Source organism: Dipteris shenzhenensis, chromosome 29 (assembly GCF_047967505.1).
Source record: "Dipteris shenzhenensis isolate YYH24624 ecotype China chromosome 29, Dip_SZ_1.0, whole genome shotgun sequence".
NCBI lineage: Eukaryota > Viridiplantae > Streptophyta > Polypodiopsida > Gleicheniales > Dipteridaceae > Dipteris > Dipteris shenzhenensis.
In genome coordinates, this window is record NC_141624.1 from 19,060,872 (window position 1) to 19,079,076 (window position 18,205).

General features: G+C 44.5%; 1 protein-coding gene and 1 pseudogene across 1 annotated transcript; one reads left to right on the forward strand and one right to left on the reverse strand.

The window, feature by feature from the left end:
• Positions 1–1,597: 1,597 nt before the first annotated feature.
• LOC147882534 (Thioredoxin superfamily protein) lies at positions 1,598–7,580 on the reverse strand. The gene is made up of 7 exons (XM_087400865.1): positions 7,247–7,580; positions 6,852–6,898; positions 6,640–6,754; positions 6,056–6,100; positions 5,783–5,842; positions 5,492–5,587; positions 1,598–1,916 (listed from the first exon to the last, which is right to left on the reverse strand). Exons 1-7 carry the CDS (start codon positions 7,532–7,534, stop codon positions 1,797–1,799), a joined length of 771 nt encoding a protein of 256 aa, XP_087256991.1. The 5' UTR covers positions 7,535–7,580; the 3' UTR covers positions 1,598–1,796.
• Positions 7,581–16,122: 8,542 nt separating this feature from the next.
• The window catches only part of LOC147882535 (BTB/POZ domain-containing protein At1g50280-like), a 34,424-nt pseudogene continuing 32,341 nt past the window's right edge, over positions 16,123–18,205 (forward strand).

Consider the following 18,205-nt stretch of genomic DNA (forward strand, 5'->3'; position numbering starts at 1 on the left):
ACAATCTGATGTCGTTTGGGTGAAAATTAGGTTGTAAAACTCTTTTTACTGAGATATTATAAACCTACAAATTTCTTCACAAAAAAAACGAACACACAAATGACTAAGGACTTGGCTGAGTAATCATTCAAAAGTGAAACTAAATAAATTTCTAATAATCAAAATGAAGTGAATACTAAATTGATACTGCCATTCTCATTTCCTAAAACCTGATAATTTAGTAGTTATCTTTTAGAGAACAAAAAATAGAAGTGTCCCCCTAAATGCTAGTCTCGCTCCTGTTAGAGTTAGGGGATATAGTAAGGGAGAAACTGCCTTGGGATGGGAAGGGAGAGTGCAAGCAAGTTCCCCAATGTTGGATCGCCTGACCTCATTGAACAACATTGGAAAATGCTAGTGATGGTCTTGTCTCTTTGGTAGGTGGAAGCAAGGCAGCACCAGCAGCCAGTGGAGCCTATACAAAGAATGGATATGGTGAAATTGAAAAAGGTACTTGCAGGCCATGGCTTGCAAAAATTCTTTGGCCTCTCAACAGTCTTCCTAAAACTCTATGTGCCTTGCTTCCAAATGGCACACAAGGTGTAGATCAGAGCAAAAAATAAAGGCGTGGCCAAGGGCCCTACTTATCTTTCCATCTCATAATGCCTGAGCTTAGCACAATTGGTTCCTACAGAAATATATTATGCAAAAAAAAGGAAGGTGCAATCAACCTTTCAAAGCGGACAAAGGCAATGACAGGTAGCCATTGAGCCTACTCAAAGCTTCCACTTCGGAAAAGTTAAGCTTAGCAAAATACACCAGCTGCAGATGCTGAGCCGTTTGCAGTTCAGAAAGGAGGCTTGACACTACAGAAAACAGTGGAATAACCGATCACCTTATCAAAATGAAAATGGTAAGAACATAAGGCTGTATTGCCTGCTTGACGTTTTTTAGTAGGAATATCATATCAGCACAATATACACAGCTGCATCTTGAAGCTCCTCCACAAGAGATACTGCAATTCCAGGATTGGCATTGCAACAGTTAGTTCCCTTATTTGCAACAACTTCCACAATTTATCTTCTGAATTAGATATGGTACCTCAAATAGTAGGTAATTCAAATGGATCCATTTCTTGACCCTGATAGGTCACTGAATTAGTTTAATCCAGCACTGTAGAGTATTTGTAGACCTTAGTGCCAGGCTCTCTTTTATCAAAGGAAAGCAGGCAGCTTTATGTTTGAAATGTGCCAAGTGCCTTCAATCTCAGGCGTAATCTTTCAGGGGTCCAGGACTACTTGCAGTATCACAATGTGCGTCCCCTTCAAAATTCCACCCCGATATGGAAAACCCACCCTGTTCTTCAATAGATCACGACTTCACGACTTCATTGAACTTCAACTTTGATTTCTACATAACCCCTACCATGAATTCTCTTGTTTTTGGCTTTCAGATTACTAGTCTAACCACACATTCTAAATCAGAGGCAAATTTAAAGACCCCAAAACCTCTGCTGTGACTAAGACTTAAAATACAAATGACATGCATAATTAATACATACATTCTGTTGAGATTAAGACGAATAACTTTAGCCACAAAAAAACACGTGCCGTACAAAAGAAAAAAAGAAAGAGAAATTATAAATTGCAGTTACTAAGCTAGCAAAAATAGATTCTATACAACTAATGATGGCCGTTTTGCCTATGTTCGAGAACCCTATGTTATTCCATGGCTAGAAACTGCAAGAAAACATTGTTAAATGTGATCTTTACAAGCATATCAGATGGAGGAAAAATGCCGCTGTTTGTCAGGCTTATTCATGCTACCGGAGCTGAGCAGCAGATGCCTAGTATATCATCCAAGGAGGCATGATCTCCTGTTCCTTCATCTTTTCTGGAATACAAAAGCTCTGTGCCTCTAAAAATGTACAGACCACCCTGAAATCCAAAGTCATAGATAAGAAGTTGGAGTAATCTCTCTCTCTCTCTCTCTCTCTCTCTCTCTCTTTCTCTCTCTATTTATCTATCTATCTATCTATCTACCTATCTCACTGACACTAAGTATGGAATAATTATGCACGCACACTTTATGATATCCCAAATCAGCTAGCTCCTGACCTCACACATACCCTGCCCCAGATCCTGCACAGTCTTCACTAGGGGGGGTGTGAAGGATGCCATGATGAAACTTCATAATGGATGAGCAAAAGATCATGAGGGCCTATGCAATTAATTCATTGCATATGGGATTAATCTCCTAGCCCCGATCTTAGCAAAGCTTTTCAATGAAGCTGTTTGTCTGGGTTCCCACGCACCTGGATTGTTAACACTATTTCACCCATCCACAAGGCAGGGGATCCCATGAGCCCAAAGAACTACAGGACCATTATGATCGGACATGTCATGTCCAAGATTTATGCATCAGTGCTTGATTCTGAGGTCAGTCAATTCACAGAGATGCAAGGATTCTGAGGTCAGTCAATTCGAAGAGATGCAAGGACAGAGAGCAGATGGACAGGCTAGATTCCGACGTGACCATGGGACCATGGATCACATCCTCACACTTAGATGTATCATTGAGGAGGCGAGGGCACGGAAACAGAGGGTTTATTGCTGCTTTATGGAGTTCCGCAAAGCCTTTGATACGGTTCCAAGAATCGGCCTCATCAAGCGTCTGCAGGACTTGGGTTATGACCAAGAGATCATTTGGGCTGTCATGGCACTTTACGAGAGGGTTTCAAGCAGAGTTCGGGTAGGTCTAGGTAGATAGATGAGATTAAAAGTACTATTGGGGTCAAACAAGGGTGTCCTTTATCACCAACCCTGTTTGGTCTCGACATTAATGAGCTTGAGACACTTATGCAGACACTGGGGGGGAGGAACGCTCTCTCGTTGGCACTCTGCCAGGTTTGGGGGTACACAGATTGTACTTCTGGATGTAGCAGATTACCGTGGCTAGCATTGTCCTCGTCTTTGGCACTATCAGCAGCAGGTGATCAAAGATGCTGGTTTGCACGCATAGAGAGATGGTTTGAGCAACTGGGACTCCACATGGATAGACTCCCCCCTTTCCAGTATAGCATTGACGCTCCTTTTCCCCCTCCTGTCTCGTGAGGTCAACCAGGTCATTCGTGAGGATCTTTTGCAGTTACACACTTTTAGAACCTAGTTGGGACCAAGCGAGCTTCCAGTGAAGCTCAACTTCCACAGGGATCAATTCCTCACCAAATCATTCAAGCTGAGTTTGGATCATCTCCACTATAGGTTGATGCTGCAATTCAGGTTATCACCTACCTATATCAGGTTAGGGGATACAGAGATTGTACTTATGGACGCAGCAGAGTACCGTGGCTAGCATTGTCCTCCTCTATGGCACTATCACCAGCAGGTGATCAGAGATGCCGGTTTGCACGCACAGAGAGATGGTTTGAACAACTGGGACTCCACATAGATAGACTCCCCTCTTTCCAGTATAGCGTTGACGCACCTTTTCCCCCTCTCCTGTCTCGTGAGGTCAACCAGGTCATTCGTGAAGATCTTTTGCAGCTACACACTTTCAAGACCTGGTTGGGACCGAGCGAGCTTCCAGTGAAGCTCAGCTTCTACAGGGATCATTGTTTACATATCACATCGGAGGCTTTTATCGACCCACCAGGATATACGCAGATCCACCTACCCCACTCACTAAGAATCTCTATTGGGCATCTCTTCACATATATTTCGCATTGAGAGTGGCAGGGCTGAGTGTTTGCCCAAGGAGAGGCGCTTATGCACATAATGTGACACACAAGAGATTGAGTCAGAGGAGCATTTCATTTTCAGATACCCAATATACTATGAGATTCAAGGACGCTTCTATTGCCTCTGTCCCGCTTTCTCTCCTTTCCAGACCAGAGATGCCTAGCAGCCTTCGTTCACGAGGAAGTCAAACACCAAGAATGTCTACTTCGATCACGGGCACAGGAGCAGACCTCCTTGATAGACTCTTCTCAGAGCTCGATCACTGATTTCTTCCAGCCAGACCATGCAGGCTCCCATACCACGAGGCCCCGTCATGATCGTGGCACAGAGCCAGCAACGCAACAGCTCAGACAAAGGGTGGATGCACAGATTACACTTGGGGATATTCCTTCCTTGTTCAGAATTGGGGCTCCACCGATAGGGGTTACAGTAGCCCTTGTCAGACGCCAAGCTACGACCAGAAGACGACACAGGACCACATCCATGGGCAGCCGCCAGCACTCTAGCTTTGATTTTATGCCCTTACTACCTCATCCCTTTGATGCTCTGATGATGAGGATGTTAGTGTTGTGTAGACGATCATCATTCTGCACTCAGCACTTATCATTCTGCATTCTACATTGGAGTGGATGCTCATTTGGTAGCTTCACCCACACAGCTTGTTTGTATCAGGATTCTTCACAGTCTCATAGACCCATCAATCTTTCGAAGACTTTAATAAACTTTCTTTCTTTCTTTCTTTCTTTCTCGCCCTGGCACTTTGATTTCCTCTTATATGCACATGATGTGGTCCTGCTCTCATCCTCAATGGAGGGCCTCCAGAGACATTTGGATACGTTGCACACCTTTTTGAGTCAATGACTTGAAGGTCAACCTTGGGAAGACCAAGGTTATTCTCTTTAACCCCTCCCGAGCAACCATCCACAGAGAGCAGTTCACGCTAGATGGGTTATCAATGGATCATACACATACTTGGGCGTTCTCTTCTTTGGTCCGATTTTCACTCTGCGACCTGCAATGCAGGCCAAATGAGTAGGGGATATGCCACACTTGCTCAACAAGAGCAGCAATGCTTCCACTCCAACTTCGAGGATCCTTAGACCAAGTCTCTTCTTTTTTATTATGTGGTCCACCCAATGGCTATGTATGGCAGGCATTGTTGGGGGCCTGATTTATCAGAGGCAAATGGAGCTCAAGTTCTATTATGGTCACGGATGATCCATAGCAAGCCATCAATCTCACATCCAATTGTCCTAGCTGAGTTTGGTGCATCTCCACTGCAGCTTGATGCAGCGTTTCAGGTCATCACATACCTTTATAGAGCTAGGGAGTATGGCTCTTACACCTCAAGACGGCATAGACTATTGTGGCTGGCGCTATCTTCCTCCATGACATCAGAGATGCTCGTATGCACACACATGCAAGTGGTTTTAGAGTTTGGGACTCCACATGGATTGATTACCCGCTCACGTATCACGAGGTCAACCAGGTCATTCAAGAGAATCTCCTACAGCTACATATCCAAGACCTGGTAGGCACCCAGCGAGAATCCAGTCTCATAGGCCCATCAGTCTTTTGAAGACTACAGTTCATGTAACATCTGTTTTAAAAAGAAGTTGCACGTTTGGACTTCTACGTTGGATAGAGTACTAAATATTTCCAAGGGTATACAAGATGCAACAATGGGACCATCACCTCCAATGTAGACCTGAATTGAAGGATTCCATCCTTAAAATAAAACCAACATTGTCCACACCGCAATTACCATTCACCTGTTGCAGCACAGAGCTTCGATCATTTGGCGTAGCATCAAGTGTGTAGCCTTTCACGGCTTTCCAAATTGTATCGACCCGACCAATAAATTTTGCCTGCAGGTCACGATGGTCCTTTTCAGTGAACGAATCCATGACTTTATTGAAATCTTTGAAGCAGAATATGTGGGTAATTGCAGAAGCTCAATGATGTATGGAGCATGTGATTACAATATTTATTGGTGTGCATTCCATAAGTGCAGGCACTAAGCAAAAGAACCAAAGAAAGCACAGGACATCTTTCCTACTTACACTTGCAGGATTGAAAAAGGTACGCCCTAATCCATAGTACAAACCAAGGGCATCATATGCCTGCAATTATCATCAAGCCAGATACAAGATGAAACTTAAAGATTTATAATTCAAACTGCACTAGCATGTACATACTCCTAAATTAATCTCTCTGAATTTGAGTCAGCTATGCAGTGGCGTTGTAAGTTCACATAACTCTCATTCATAGCACTAATTATTTAAAAATCATGATAGCTTGGTCAGATAGTCACAAACTCTGGAACATCTTCGTACCTTGCGGTCAGGGTCTGCATAAAGACAACTCTTGGGAAATGGCAGCTGCGAACAACCATATAAGAGACCGTCAGTACACAGTGAAGGATAGAAAATAAATAAGGAATCAAGTATCTGTTTGGAAACCTCCCGTAGTTATGTAGGAAGGTGCTCCCATGGCTTTGAGAATTCCACACAAGATGGGAACTCAGGAGTAGGGGACCTTCCCCGGCTCCTGACACGTGATAGTTCAACAAACAAACTGACTATTGCAATTTGAATCGATGGTCTTTTTCCACGAGTGTGGCATCTCCCCGTTTTAGGAGCCTCATTCCAGTTCCAGTTCCAATGAACGTATGGCCTATCCGAAGAAAAATGCTGATGATAACAATTTGAACCGATGGTTTTTATAGGCATTTCATGAGCGTGGTATGTGATATTGCGTTCCCATTCCAGCTTTAGTTGCTGTTCCCGTCTTGGGAGCGCCATCCATTTCAGTTCCAATGCCATTATGGCCCATCCCGAGACAAAATGCTAGACAGTTGGAGAAGTAATAACAAACAGTAAGTCAAGAGTAGGTGGGCAATAGCACAGCAAAAACCTACCCTTTCTGCAAGAATTCGAGCTTTATCCGGCGTACCGACACCAATGGCTATAAGTTTCACACCAGCGGCATCAAATTTAGGCTTTGCATCCCTCAATGACGCTGCAAATTCCCAGCTGAACGAAGACATGTCAAAAACGTGCAAGCGATGCATGTATACCATGCATAAAGCCGACTGCTGCGTGAAAAACACGGTGACCAGGAGAAACTTACCAGAAAGGGCATCCTAAGTGTCTCAAAAAGGCGACGACCGCCGTTCCCTGCAGTAGTAGCAAGATGTAATTATCCCAAATATGAGCCCTTTCGCGTACAAAACTTCGGAAAATGAGTGCCTTATGTTCATTCCTATTATCTCCAACCCCAACAAGATTCATTCCCTAGCACAAGTAGCAGTCAGAGCCCAACAGCCCCTGCATCCAGTTCATACAGAACGGTCCCAACACGATTTATTTTGTGGCCAATTCCTTGAGCCGACATATCAATCGAACAGACTCTTTTTGGGAACACGCTGAACAGAACAGTCGCACTACGATTCATTCCGCAGCCCATCTTCGCATAAATACCGCAGCCAACGTTCGAAAAGCGACACGACCCAAAAAAGGCAGTACATTGGTCTGGTCCCAGAGCCGCTCAAATTGAACAGGCACGCCATCAGCAGTGAAGATGGTGATAGGAGAAAGGAGAGACGCCTCGTCGGAGGAGCAGGAGGAGGGGGGGGGCGAAGAAGAAGGGGCCAAGGCATGAAGGGGAGAGGAGGGGGAGAGGAGGCGGGAAGCTGTGGGACGGGGGGGAGGGAGGCAGAGGGGGCGGGGGGGGAGGGAATGGGGGGAGAGGGGGGGGCAAAGCGGGAGGGCGAAGGTGGAGAAGGAGGAGGAGAAAGCTATGGCGAACGCCATGGCTTTCCTTTGGATGAAACAAACAAACAGTATCGATGCAGAAGAAGGAAAGATGAAGATGATGATGAGATCGTGAAAAAGTAGCGACGCAGGAATTTGAATTCGTAAAGTAAATGCTTTCTCGGTTTACCTTGCTTGTTGACCAGAGCTCGTCGCCATAGCCACAATCCATGAAAGCTCCGTCGCCATAGCCAACAATCTTCCTTTGCATGCAGCCATATCCACAGCTCCAGCCTCATCGCCTCCTACTGCCTCCATATCCATAGCCTCCCTGCTGCACGGACCCATATCCTTCCTCCATCGCTTCCCTCCCCCTCCTCCAACCTCCCATTTCCAACATCTTGCTTCGCTCCTCCCACGTCGCCTTTCGTTTTTGCATGCACGCTCTCTCCTCCCCTTCGCCGTTGCTTCGGCGCCTTTCTCACACACTGCTCCTTCGTCCCATAGCCACGGCGCCCGCGTCCGCAGCTCCCTGCCAGCTTCCATTGAATCTTCTCCTTCCACACACACAAGCAAGTTTCGTCCCCTCAATCTCTCTCGCTCTCGCTCTCTCTGTCGCTCTGTGCCCTCCCTTCAACTTTTGTTTTCCCGCAGCACCTGCGCACATACACGTACACGGACACTTGAAATAGAAGTCAGCCGCTCACCATGGAGTGAGTCGCCATCCACCCTTGGCAACCAAAGAACCAGAGTCCATCTCCTGCAACAGAAACCAAAGAACCAGAGTCAATGCAGCAGCTCGGTCCATGGGCATTGTCCTCAATCCTGTCGTGTGTAAGAGTTAGTGCTCGACTGTGCTCTTGTTCATCTCGTTCCCACGCAAGCTTCCAAAAAATGCGCAACTGTGCTCCTCTTGCAACAATGCAAGCTTGCAAACCTCTCAGAGAGCTCTGCAAGTGAGAGCTCGCCATCTTTGCGACGCTGGTGGTGGTTTTTGAAGGTTTGCACACAAGCTGTTTCGGCGCAAGGCAAGATGTGGCATTTGAGGAGCTCTGAAGTTTCCAAACCTCCACTCATCTTCAGTTTCCACGCAGGATGGGGTGGATGCTCTGCCCAAGGCTGAGGCTCCCAATCCAAGGAAAGGGGCACTCCGGAGGCCTAAAGGATCCATGGAATTTTGTTTGTTTCATCCTGCCACCGGTTTGCTCCATCAGCCGTTTCATCTCCTGCTCCTCTCACATGGTGGGAACTGTTCAAATGCACCTTCTGCCACTCAAATGGGCCATTTGCCCTTGTTTGGAAACAGCTTGACAGAAATTTGAAGCGCCATTGATTCTCAGTTTTGCATCTCAAATTTTGAGGGAGCCATTTCCAACACCAAAGGCCATCCTTTCCTCAGCCAATAGCATGCTGCTGGCCAATAGAATGCTGCCATTTGGTGCTGGCCTTTGGGTTGAACTGCCTTCAATTCTTCAAAGTTGGTACAGATCTTGATGGGCAAGCCAATCAAAAGATGCCCAGCTCTCACCGGGAGAGCTCCTTGCAAATGCTCAGACTACAAGTCAGTCCTCTATTAAATGCTTCACTCTAATTGAGCATTTAGGCGTGTGAACAAAAGAAGTCTATCGCACTAGGTGCGCATTTCTTGTGCGTGTACACAGACTCTGAGAGCATTGAAAACACTCCAACCCATAATCAGTGCCATATGCCCGAGACTCATTGGCTCTAAGGATTGTTGCTCAAAATGGAAGACTTCAAAACTTGAGTGAAATATCATAACGACGACCCTCCCTCCACATTAGCTGGGATACCAGATCGACAGCCGGAAGCCCATTTCGGTTAACGAACCACGTTCACGGACATTCTTGTTGTAGGCTGGTCCTGGCCGATTTAAGGCATTTGCCCCATTGAAATGACAAAGCTTCTTTGGTGTTCTCTTTGCTATGAGGTCGGGTCTGTCGTGTCCATCATCGTGTCCTTCACAATTGTCTAGGGCATTGGAGGGTGCACGTGGACCACTGAAGCAACAAGTGGCACAACTATGTGAAGAGAATGTAGCCTGGTTCGAGCAAGTCCAATGTCTAAAAACCGAAAGCCCGCAAATCAAGTTGGAGCTATAGAATGAGATTATAGCTCTACATGCCCAATTGAAGAGCTTAGAGGACCTCAACACATGATTGCAGCAACAAGAGTCCCATGATGCACATGCAGCACTAATCGGAGATACGAGCGTGGAGGCATTGTTAGCTATTTGTCGACATCCATCTTCTCAACCATATGCCATGCAACCCCTTCCCTTCGATAGCCCATACAATTTTTTGTGCCCAATATGCCAGTGTTTGTTTGATAACTCAATTGGCTATTATTCTTTGCCTTGCGGCCACAAATTTCATCTTTATTGTCTAGTAGATTACTTGCCGACTAGATCTATTTGTCCACTTTGTAAAGCCCAACTATTAATGGCATAGTACATGGTGTTGGGCTTAGGACAGCTGTACCCAGGACTATGACATTGTTTTGAGTTATACATTTTGTTTATGATGGAAATATATGTATACATTCTCTATGATGGAAATAAATGACTTTGTTTTAAGTTGTATATTCTTTCAAGTTTATATGGTTGCAATTATGAATGAATAAAGTAATAAGTAATTGAAATTTATAGAATAAGGTAGGTTGCAATTATATTTATTGAACTCACATGTGCATTCCATCCGAATTTGCAAACTAGCAATCATAAAACAATAAGTAGGTTTTCAATATATTAAATAAATCCTTCCATTTTAAATAAATCCCAAATGAAATATGAAATTAATTGTATGTATGATCCATTCTAAAATATAAAAGAAAAGAGATAACTAGCATATTGTTAATTCTTATGAGTGTAGGATTTAGCTAAAAGGTCCAAGTGTAGAAGGTAGGTGTTGAGAGAAGGTAGCTAAAAGATCTAAGTGTAGAAGGTAGATATTGAGAGAAATGACAAATAGTTGATAACGCTCAATGTTGACCTAGTGTTGGAACATGGTATGTGCATGAGTGCAAGAGAAATACTAGTGATTCAATCATGACAAACTATATAAAGTAAACTTTAAGCATTTTCTATTTGCCATTGAAATATAATTATATGCACTTTCATCACAAGCTCTCTCTCTCTCTCTCTCTCTCAATTAAAACTTATCTCTAAAGTCATTCAAAAAGAATGTTACCAAAGACAAGAAATATCACTTTGCGTATGCTTCTTCCATACGTCATCACATAGGCTTCTATTGCATATGATGGTGAGTGGTATGCCAGTTGCCGTGCTCTTGAGAAAATGAACCTGGTCATGAGCACTACAACTGTCATTACCACCAAGAGGCCTATGCAATGGCGACATGGAAGAATCAAGTCTTCAAAGTCAGAACCCTGAGCACAAGACATTTACAATGCACGATGAGACAATATCATATTGCCACCCATCAACAGCATGCGACGAGACAATACTATACAATGCAAAATTCTTATCCCACCCTAAACCACAACCTGCAATCAAAAAACAAGAACACATTCAGAATACAATGATACATTCAAAACCCACCATCAACATCATTGCCATCATTTCCACAATTCATGAGTCACTATCCTCATCATGTCCGTCATCAATGTCCTCATCTTCAGACCCATGTGGAAGGTGAATATTATTTCCTTCATCTTCATCAGATTCATCCTCCTCGAATGTTGCACCATCAGTCCCAGTGTCATCCTCTTCTTGGGGTTCTGGAATCTACAACGATGGGATTGCTTCAGGTTGGAAAGCATCAGGCGGGATATCGTAGGTCTATTTTGGAACTTTCTCCTCATATCCCACATCTCCTAATGTTTCCAGGATTTTATGATTGGCATAGATGTACACTAACTTCTCAGCCCGATCCTCTAGAAGTCTATTTCGTAAAGTACTATGAATGTACTTGTAATGACTCCAGTTTCTTTCTGAGCCCGAGTTTGAGCATGTATGAGAAATAACCCTCATTGCAATCGGGCTTAGAGGCTCACATGTGCCACCATTCACCATCCACCATTTCCAAGCAGATGTAGTTTCTGCCAATGCTTGAACATCACTCGATGCAAACAATCCCTCCTTGCATCGATACTTGGCTAACTTGTTACAACACTTTGCAAACTCATGGTTTTGGGGATAATACCTTCACACCACCTTATGAAAGTCATTTATAACAATTGGGATCTCTTCGGGCTTCATATTCCACCACTCGGGGTCTAAAAAGTACCCACAACACTATGCAATGGATTGTGAGCTTGCTCCCATTGAGGCCTAAACAATTGCCACAATTCCTTGCATTTTTTAGCAAATGGTCTTCTCTCATTCTCTTGGTTCGGGTGAGCAGGGCAATCCCTCCCAATAAGAGCTTGCTCAATACTCCAAAAGTGCATCCATGCTTTTCTGATTGTTGGAGCCTTTGAGTCCAAAGCCCTAAGTGCATATAAAATAGGTTTCATAACATTAGCAGCATCCTCAAACCGTTTCCATAATGTGGGGGATCCCAATGTTTCTTTCATGTCATGCATTTTCTCCTTTGTTGCCCTATCGATGGGGACAAGAAGAAATGCAGATGTGCTGTGTTCTATTGTCTATAGTGTTAGTGATTCCATCATGGCGTTAATTCAACACGTCACCACAGCGGAGGAGGCATGGACGGTCTTGAAAAATCAGTTTGAGACCACGAATCAGACGCGGATTCAGAATCTGGAGACTCAACTCGCGAACAAGAAGTTGTCTGAGTTTGAAGCGGCAGAGAAGTTCATCACCAGGGTGAAGAATCTGCACGATTAGATGACTGCAATTGGCATCACCATCACCAGCGAGAATCTAGCACGAAGGTGCATATAGATTCTCCCACCAAAGTACGACGGTCTTGTTACGGCACTGAATACGCAGAACAGAAATCCGCCCCTCATCTTTGAGGATTTCTGCATGATGCTTCTGGAGGAGGAGATGCATCAAAAGACGAGGATTGGAGAAGATTCGGCTTTTTGGACCAGATAAAAGAAAGGTAAGGGTAAGGACTCTGGTAACCCATCTTCTTCTGATGATAAAAAGAGAAAGAAGAAGATCAAGTGATTCTATTGCAACAACGTACGGCACAAGCAGAATGAGTGCCGAAAGAAGATTGCAGATGAGAAGAACGGAGTAAAGAAAGAGTCCAGCAACAGCGCGCAGGCAGTACCAATAGAGCTATTCGTAGCAATTGAGGAGATTTGCACGGAGGCAGTTCATGTACCTGTGGATGAACCTTGGATCATTGACAGTGGTGCATCGCGCCACATGACCAGTCGGAAGGATTGGTATACCTCTCTACAACTGGTAGGGAATGACATCATGGTAGCAGTTGGCAATGATGCAAAATGTCCAGCAAAAGGAAAAGGTACGATTGCTCTCAAGTTAGATGGAGTTGTAAAACAATTATCCGATGTTCTTTATGTGCTAGATATCAAGAGGAACTTGTTGTCCGTTTCTGCGATCACAGATCGGGACCTCAAAGTTCAATTCGATAAGAATGGTGCACAGCAGATCCTGGATCTTCACGGAAAGGTCATTGGTAAAGGTACACGGCGCAACAACATTTGCGAACTCTCAGCTTTCAGTGCTCGAGCAGATGTGAAGAACACTAAGCTGTGGCATGAGAGGTTTGGTCATCTAAACCTTAGTTCTTTGAAGGAGATGCATAAAAGTGGAATGATTGCAGACCTACCAGAAATTTCAGATCTTCCCGATGTATGTGAAGCTTGCATGATGGGCAAGTAGCATCGGCAGCCCTTTCCTAAAGAGGCCAGCAGAGCAAAGGCTCCTCTAGAGCTCGTTCACACGGACCTCTGCGGAAAGATGGAGACGGAAGCTTTGGGTGGTTCCTTCTACTTCATGACGCTGATCGACGACTACAGTAGAAGGATATGGATATACTTCATGAAGAGGAAAGACGAGGCTTTCAGTAGGTTCAAGGAATGGCATGTATTGGTCGAGAAAGAATCGGGGAGGAAGGTGAAGAAGCTGAGATCAGACAGAGGTGGAGAGTTCACATCGACTGAATTCGAAAGTTACCGCAAAAGTCATGAAATCAAGAGGCAGAAACCCCCGCCACATACATCACAGTAAAATGGAGTAGCAGAACGCAAGATGCGCGTCATCTGCGAAATGGGCCGGAGTATGATGAAAGGGAAAGATTTGCCAAAGTCTTTCTGGGCTGAAGCATGTAACACTGCAGTTTACATCCTCAATCATAGCTACACGAAGGCTGTGAATGGGATGACTCCACTGCAAGCCTTTTCTGGTAAGAAATCTTCAGCTGCACATTTCAGAGTTTTTGGATGTGACTGTTTTGTGCATGTCCCTAATGCTACCAGGACCAAATGGGAACCGAAGAGCCAGAAGTGTATTTTCTTGGGCTACAGCGAAGAGGTGAAGGGTTACCGTCTCTATAACCCTGTTACCAAGAAGGTAATTGTAAGTCGCGATGTGGTCTTCTCAGAACAGCCGCATCAATTGGAGGAGGATGCTTCCTTCCCAGACAATCAGGACCAGGATATCCATCCAGTACCGCCACCAATACCAAACCGAACTCCCCAATGGTGCTTGGGAGGATTCAAGACAAAGAAGATGAAGAAGAGCCTGCAGAACCACAACGGCAACGCCCATTCCCGAAGTGGGTAAAGCAGCTTTTGGATGGCAGAGAACCTCTAGCCATTGAGGAGGAACCATCCGAACACCGCCGGTCCAAGAGATTAGAGAAGCAAAGAAGGGCGCAGGAACACTTGGTCAACTATGCTTTGATGACAGAAGTGATCCATGCTGATGAACCCAAGTGTCTTGAAGAGGCATAGGGCGATGATAGGTGGATGGAGGCTATGCAGTCGGAGTATGGCTCCATAATGAAGAACAATACTTGGGACCTTATGGATCGACCACCAAAGTGCAAGGTAATCGGAACCAAGTGGGTGTACAAGATCAAGTACAAGTTCGATGGCACGTTGGACAAGTACAAGGCTTGGCTCATGGCAAAAGGATTTGCACAGGTACATGGTTTTGATTATCAAGATACTTTTGCTCCCACAGCTCGACTAACCACAATTCGCAGTGTTTTGGCTTTAGCTACCCAGGGAAGTTGGCCCGTGTTTCAAATGGATGTGAAATCCGCCTTTCTGAATGGAGATCTCAAGGAGGAGGTATACGTGGAACAAGCACCAGGTTTTGAGATCCCCGGTTCAGAAGGTAAAGTCTACAAACTGAAGAAGGCACTTTATGGGCTGAAACAAGGCCCACGAGCATGGTACCAGTGAATTGATGCCTACTTTCTGCAAAACGGGTTCAGGAGGAGCCCATCTGATGCAAATTTGTATATCTTCAGAGAAGGAGGCAGGTGTATGATCATGGTCCTTTATGTGGACGACCTTGTCATAACAGGGAACAATGAAGAGAAGATCTCGCAGACGAAGCATTTGCTAGGAAGAGAGTTTGAAATGACAGACCTCGGACTAATGCATTTTTGTTTGGGGATTGAAGTTTGGCAGGAGCCGAAATAGATCTTTATTTCACAGCTGAAGTATGCTGGAGAGATACTGAAGGCATTTGGCATGGCTGAGTGCAAAACAGTTGGTATGGAGGTTGACGCGAAGCTCTCAAACGCGAAGGTTCATCACCACTGGTGGACGAAGCGAAGTATAGAAGGCTTGTGGGCAGCTTGATTTACCTATGCAACACATGGCTGGGCATTAGTTTTGCGACTGGTGTACTAAGCAGGTTTTCCAATAAGCCTCGGGAGAACCATTGGAGGGTAGGGATGCGGGTGCTGAAATACATCAAAGGCACACTTGATTATGGCATCACCTATACCAAGGGAAACATCTTGATTGGATTCTGTGACTCGGATTTGGGCAGGAGACGTGGATAGTAGGAGATTAATGACAGTTGCTCTTTCTTCTACCGAGGCCAAGTACAAACTTGCATGCTTTGCTTCTTGCGAAGCAGTGTGGTTGAGGAGGATTTTGGGGGACATGGGTGCAATGCAGAACAAGCCTACATAGTTATCATGTGACAATCAGAGTTGCATGGCGATTGCAAAGAACCCGGTGTTCCACGCTCGCACAAAACACATTGAGATTCAATATCACTTTGTAGTGAGCTAATCATGGATGGAGAGGTCGACTTGGTGTACTGTCCGACTACAGAGAATGCTGCGGACATCTTCATGAAGGCTCTTGGAAGAGACTTGCTGGAGAGGCATCTTCATCGACTTGGCATTGGGCCAAAAAAGTAAGTTCACTTGCGGGTGGACATTGAGGGGGGATGTTAGATATCAATGCTCCACTCTCATGTAACTATGCGGGAACCAGCTAACTCTACTTGTAAGCCCCCCATATGAGGAGAAGGCATTTGAGTAGCTCGGTTATCCAGTAGGTCCTGGTTTGGACACCAGATGGGGGCCATGTGTGGCCTGATGGTTGGATGGCTTTAGATAGAGTTGGCACACCGCCAACTAGGCTACATGCAAGTGTGGGAAGGCTTCCCTTGACTGACTGCATTGAGGGTGGATGGAGCATTTCTCGGGGCAGCCCACTCTCGGGTTGTGGGGCCCGTTTGGAGCCTCAGATGATCCTGGATGGCTTTGGGTCGAATGGACACCATAGGTTAGTTGCTCTGTTTTGCGCACCGGTTCTATTGTATGGTTGGTGGCCCGACCCCCAGTCGACCATTTTGGGTGGGCTAGGTCGGCCACCCAATTGAGCCTAACCAACTACGACTGGTGGCTATATAAGAGCAAGCCCGTGAAGCCCATTTCATCACTGGCTACAGCAACCCTGATTCCTTAGCATCCAGCCTCCGTCTTCTACTGTTTCTAGCATGCCATCGAAGCTTCTTTCACAGGAGCGCACAGTTGGGAGGCAGTGCCATCTATTGTATCAGTTCTACAGTAATCAAAATTTTGATTCTCTATACTATCTTGTTTTCTCTCTTGCGTACGAGATCCTATTATCTGTTGAGCACAGACGACATATTATTTTCTTACAGATGGCATAGAGGATGAGGACAAAGGTGAAGAGGAAGGTGAGGCTACTGATGAGGAAGGCGAGGCTACTGAGGAGGAGTTACAGGGACTTGCTATGGGTGTTACTGATGATGAGGGAAATATAGATGATGACAAAGGTGAAGAGGAAGGTGACGCATCACAGGGTTCTAAAAAAAGACCACAAAAGTATGTACGAGTATGAGACCTTAACCTTATGTTATGATTTTGCTATCTCTGAATTATATTTCCAGATAATTAATATGCAATTGTTAATTTCATAAAACTTTCTGTCTGTTTGTAGGTGGACAAGGAGGAAGAAGGATGAACAATTGCAAAAAAATTTTACACTTCTTCAAAAGACTCTAGAAGAGGAACTTGTCATTGATCACAGGAGAGGAGAGATGCAGATGCTAGGGAGATGTGGCATGATGAGGATGTCACGTTCTTCAATGCAGAGATGCACATGTGTCTAGATGATGCATAAATTGAGAAGCATTGGCCCTCTAATCTTTGTAGGCATCCTTCATCGCACTAAGAGATTCTTCTCTCACTATGGAGACATAGTTTACACTCAATCTATGACTTAGTGCATCTGTAACTATGTTCTCCTTACCAGGTTGATATTCGAACTTAGGCTGTCCAAACCCTTGAAGATATTCTGCCCACTTGATTTGCCGAGGGGAAACTATTGGTTGAGAAAACAAATGTTTAATACTCTGATGATCTATCTTAACCTTGAAGTCGGATCCATAAAGATAATGTCTCCATAACTTCAAAGCATGAGCTATGGCTAATAGTTCCTTCTCATACGTGCTATACTTTAATTCAGCACTTTGAAGTTTTTGACTTTCAAAGGCTAGGGGATGTCCCTCTTGCATTAGTATGGCTCCAATGGATGTACCACTAGCATCTGGTCATATAACAAAGAAAGGCTTATCAAAATCCGATAAAACTAACACAGGGTTAGTCATTAAAGCAAATTTTCAAAGGCACTCAAATGTCTATCACTCCAGTGATACATTGATTGCTTCTTCAGTAGATCAGTAAGTGGTGATGCAATCTTAGAGAAATTCAAGATGAATCTCCTATAATAGCTACATAAACCAAGAAAAGATCTTAGCTCATGTACATTCATAGGGATAGGCCATTCCTTTATAGGTTTCACCTTGGTTGGATCAACCTGGATCCCATGTTCATTGGTGACATGGCCTAAATATTCTATTTCCTTCTTAAAGAACTCACTCTTTTTAATATTCAGGAAGAGTTGGTTCTCTCGAAGCAATTCCATCACTTGTGCAAGATGTTGCTTATGTTCTTCTTCATTTTGGCTAAAAATTAAAATATCATCAAAGAACACAACTACAAACTTGCCTATGTATGGTCAAAGAACTCTTCTCATTAGCCTACAAAAGGTAGCAGGTGCATTAGTCAACCCAAAGGACATAACTATGAATTCAAAATGTCCTGTTTGTGTTACCTAAAGGTAGTCTTATGCACGTCTTCTTCCCTCATCCTAACTTGATGATATCCCGACTTTAAATCCAATTTGCTAGATACCCTGGCACCTTTCAAGGAGTCTAACAAGTCATTAACTCTAGGGATAGGAAATCTATTCTTAATTGTCAACTTGTTAAGGGCTTTATAATCAATACACATCCTAAAGGCTCCATCCTTC

Coding starts and splice junctions, on each gene's coding strand:
- LOC147882534 (XM_087400865.1), bottom strand. CDS start 7,534: ATGGCGTTCGCCATAGCTTTCTCCTCCTCCTTCTCCACCTTCGCCCTC. Junction 6,899..7,246: donor GGCTCTGGGACCAGACCAAT/GTACTGCCTTTT, acceptor CTACTACTGCAG/GGAACGGCGGTCGTCGCCTT. Junction 5,588..5,782: donor CCTTTTTCAATCCTGCAAGT/GTAAGTAGGAAA, acceptor CGTGACCTGCAG/GCAAAATTTATTGGTCGGGT.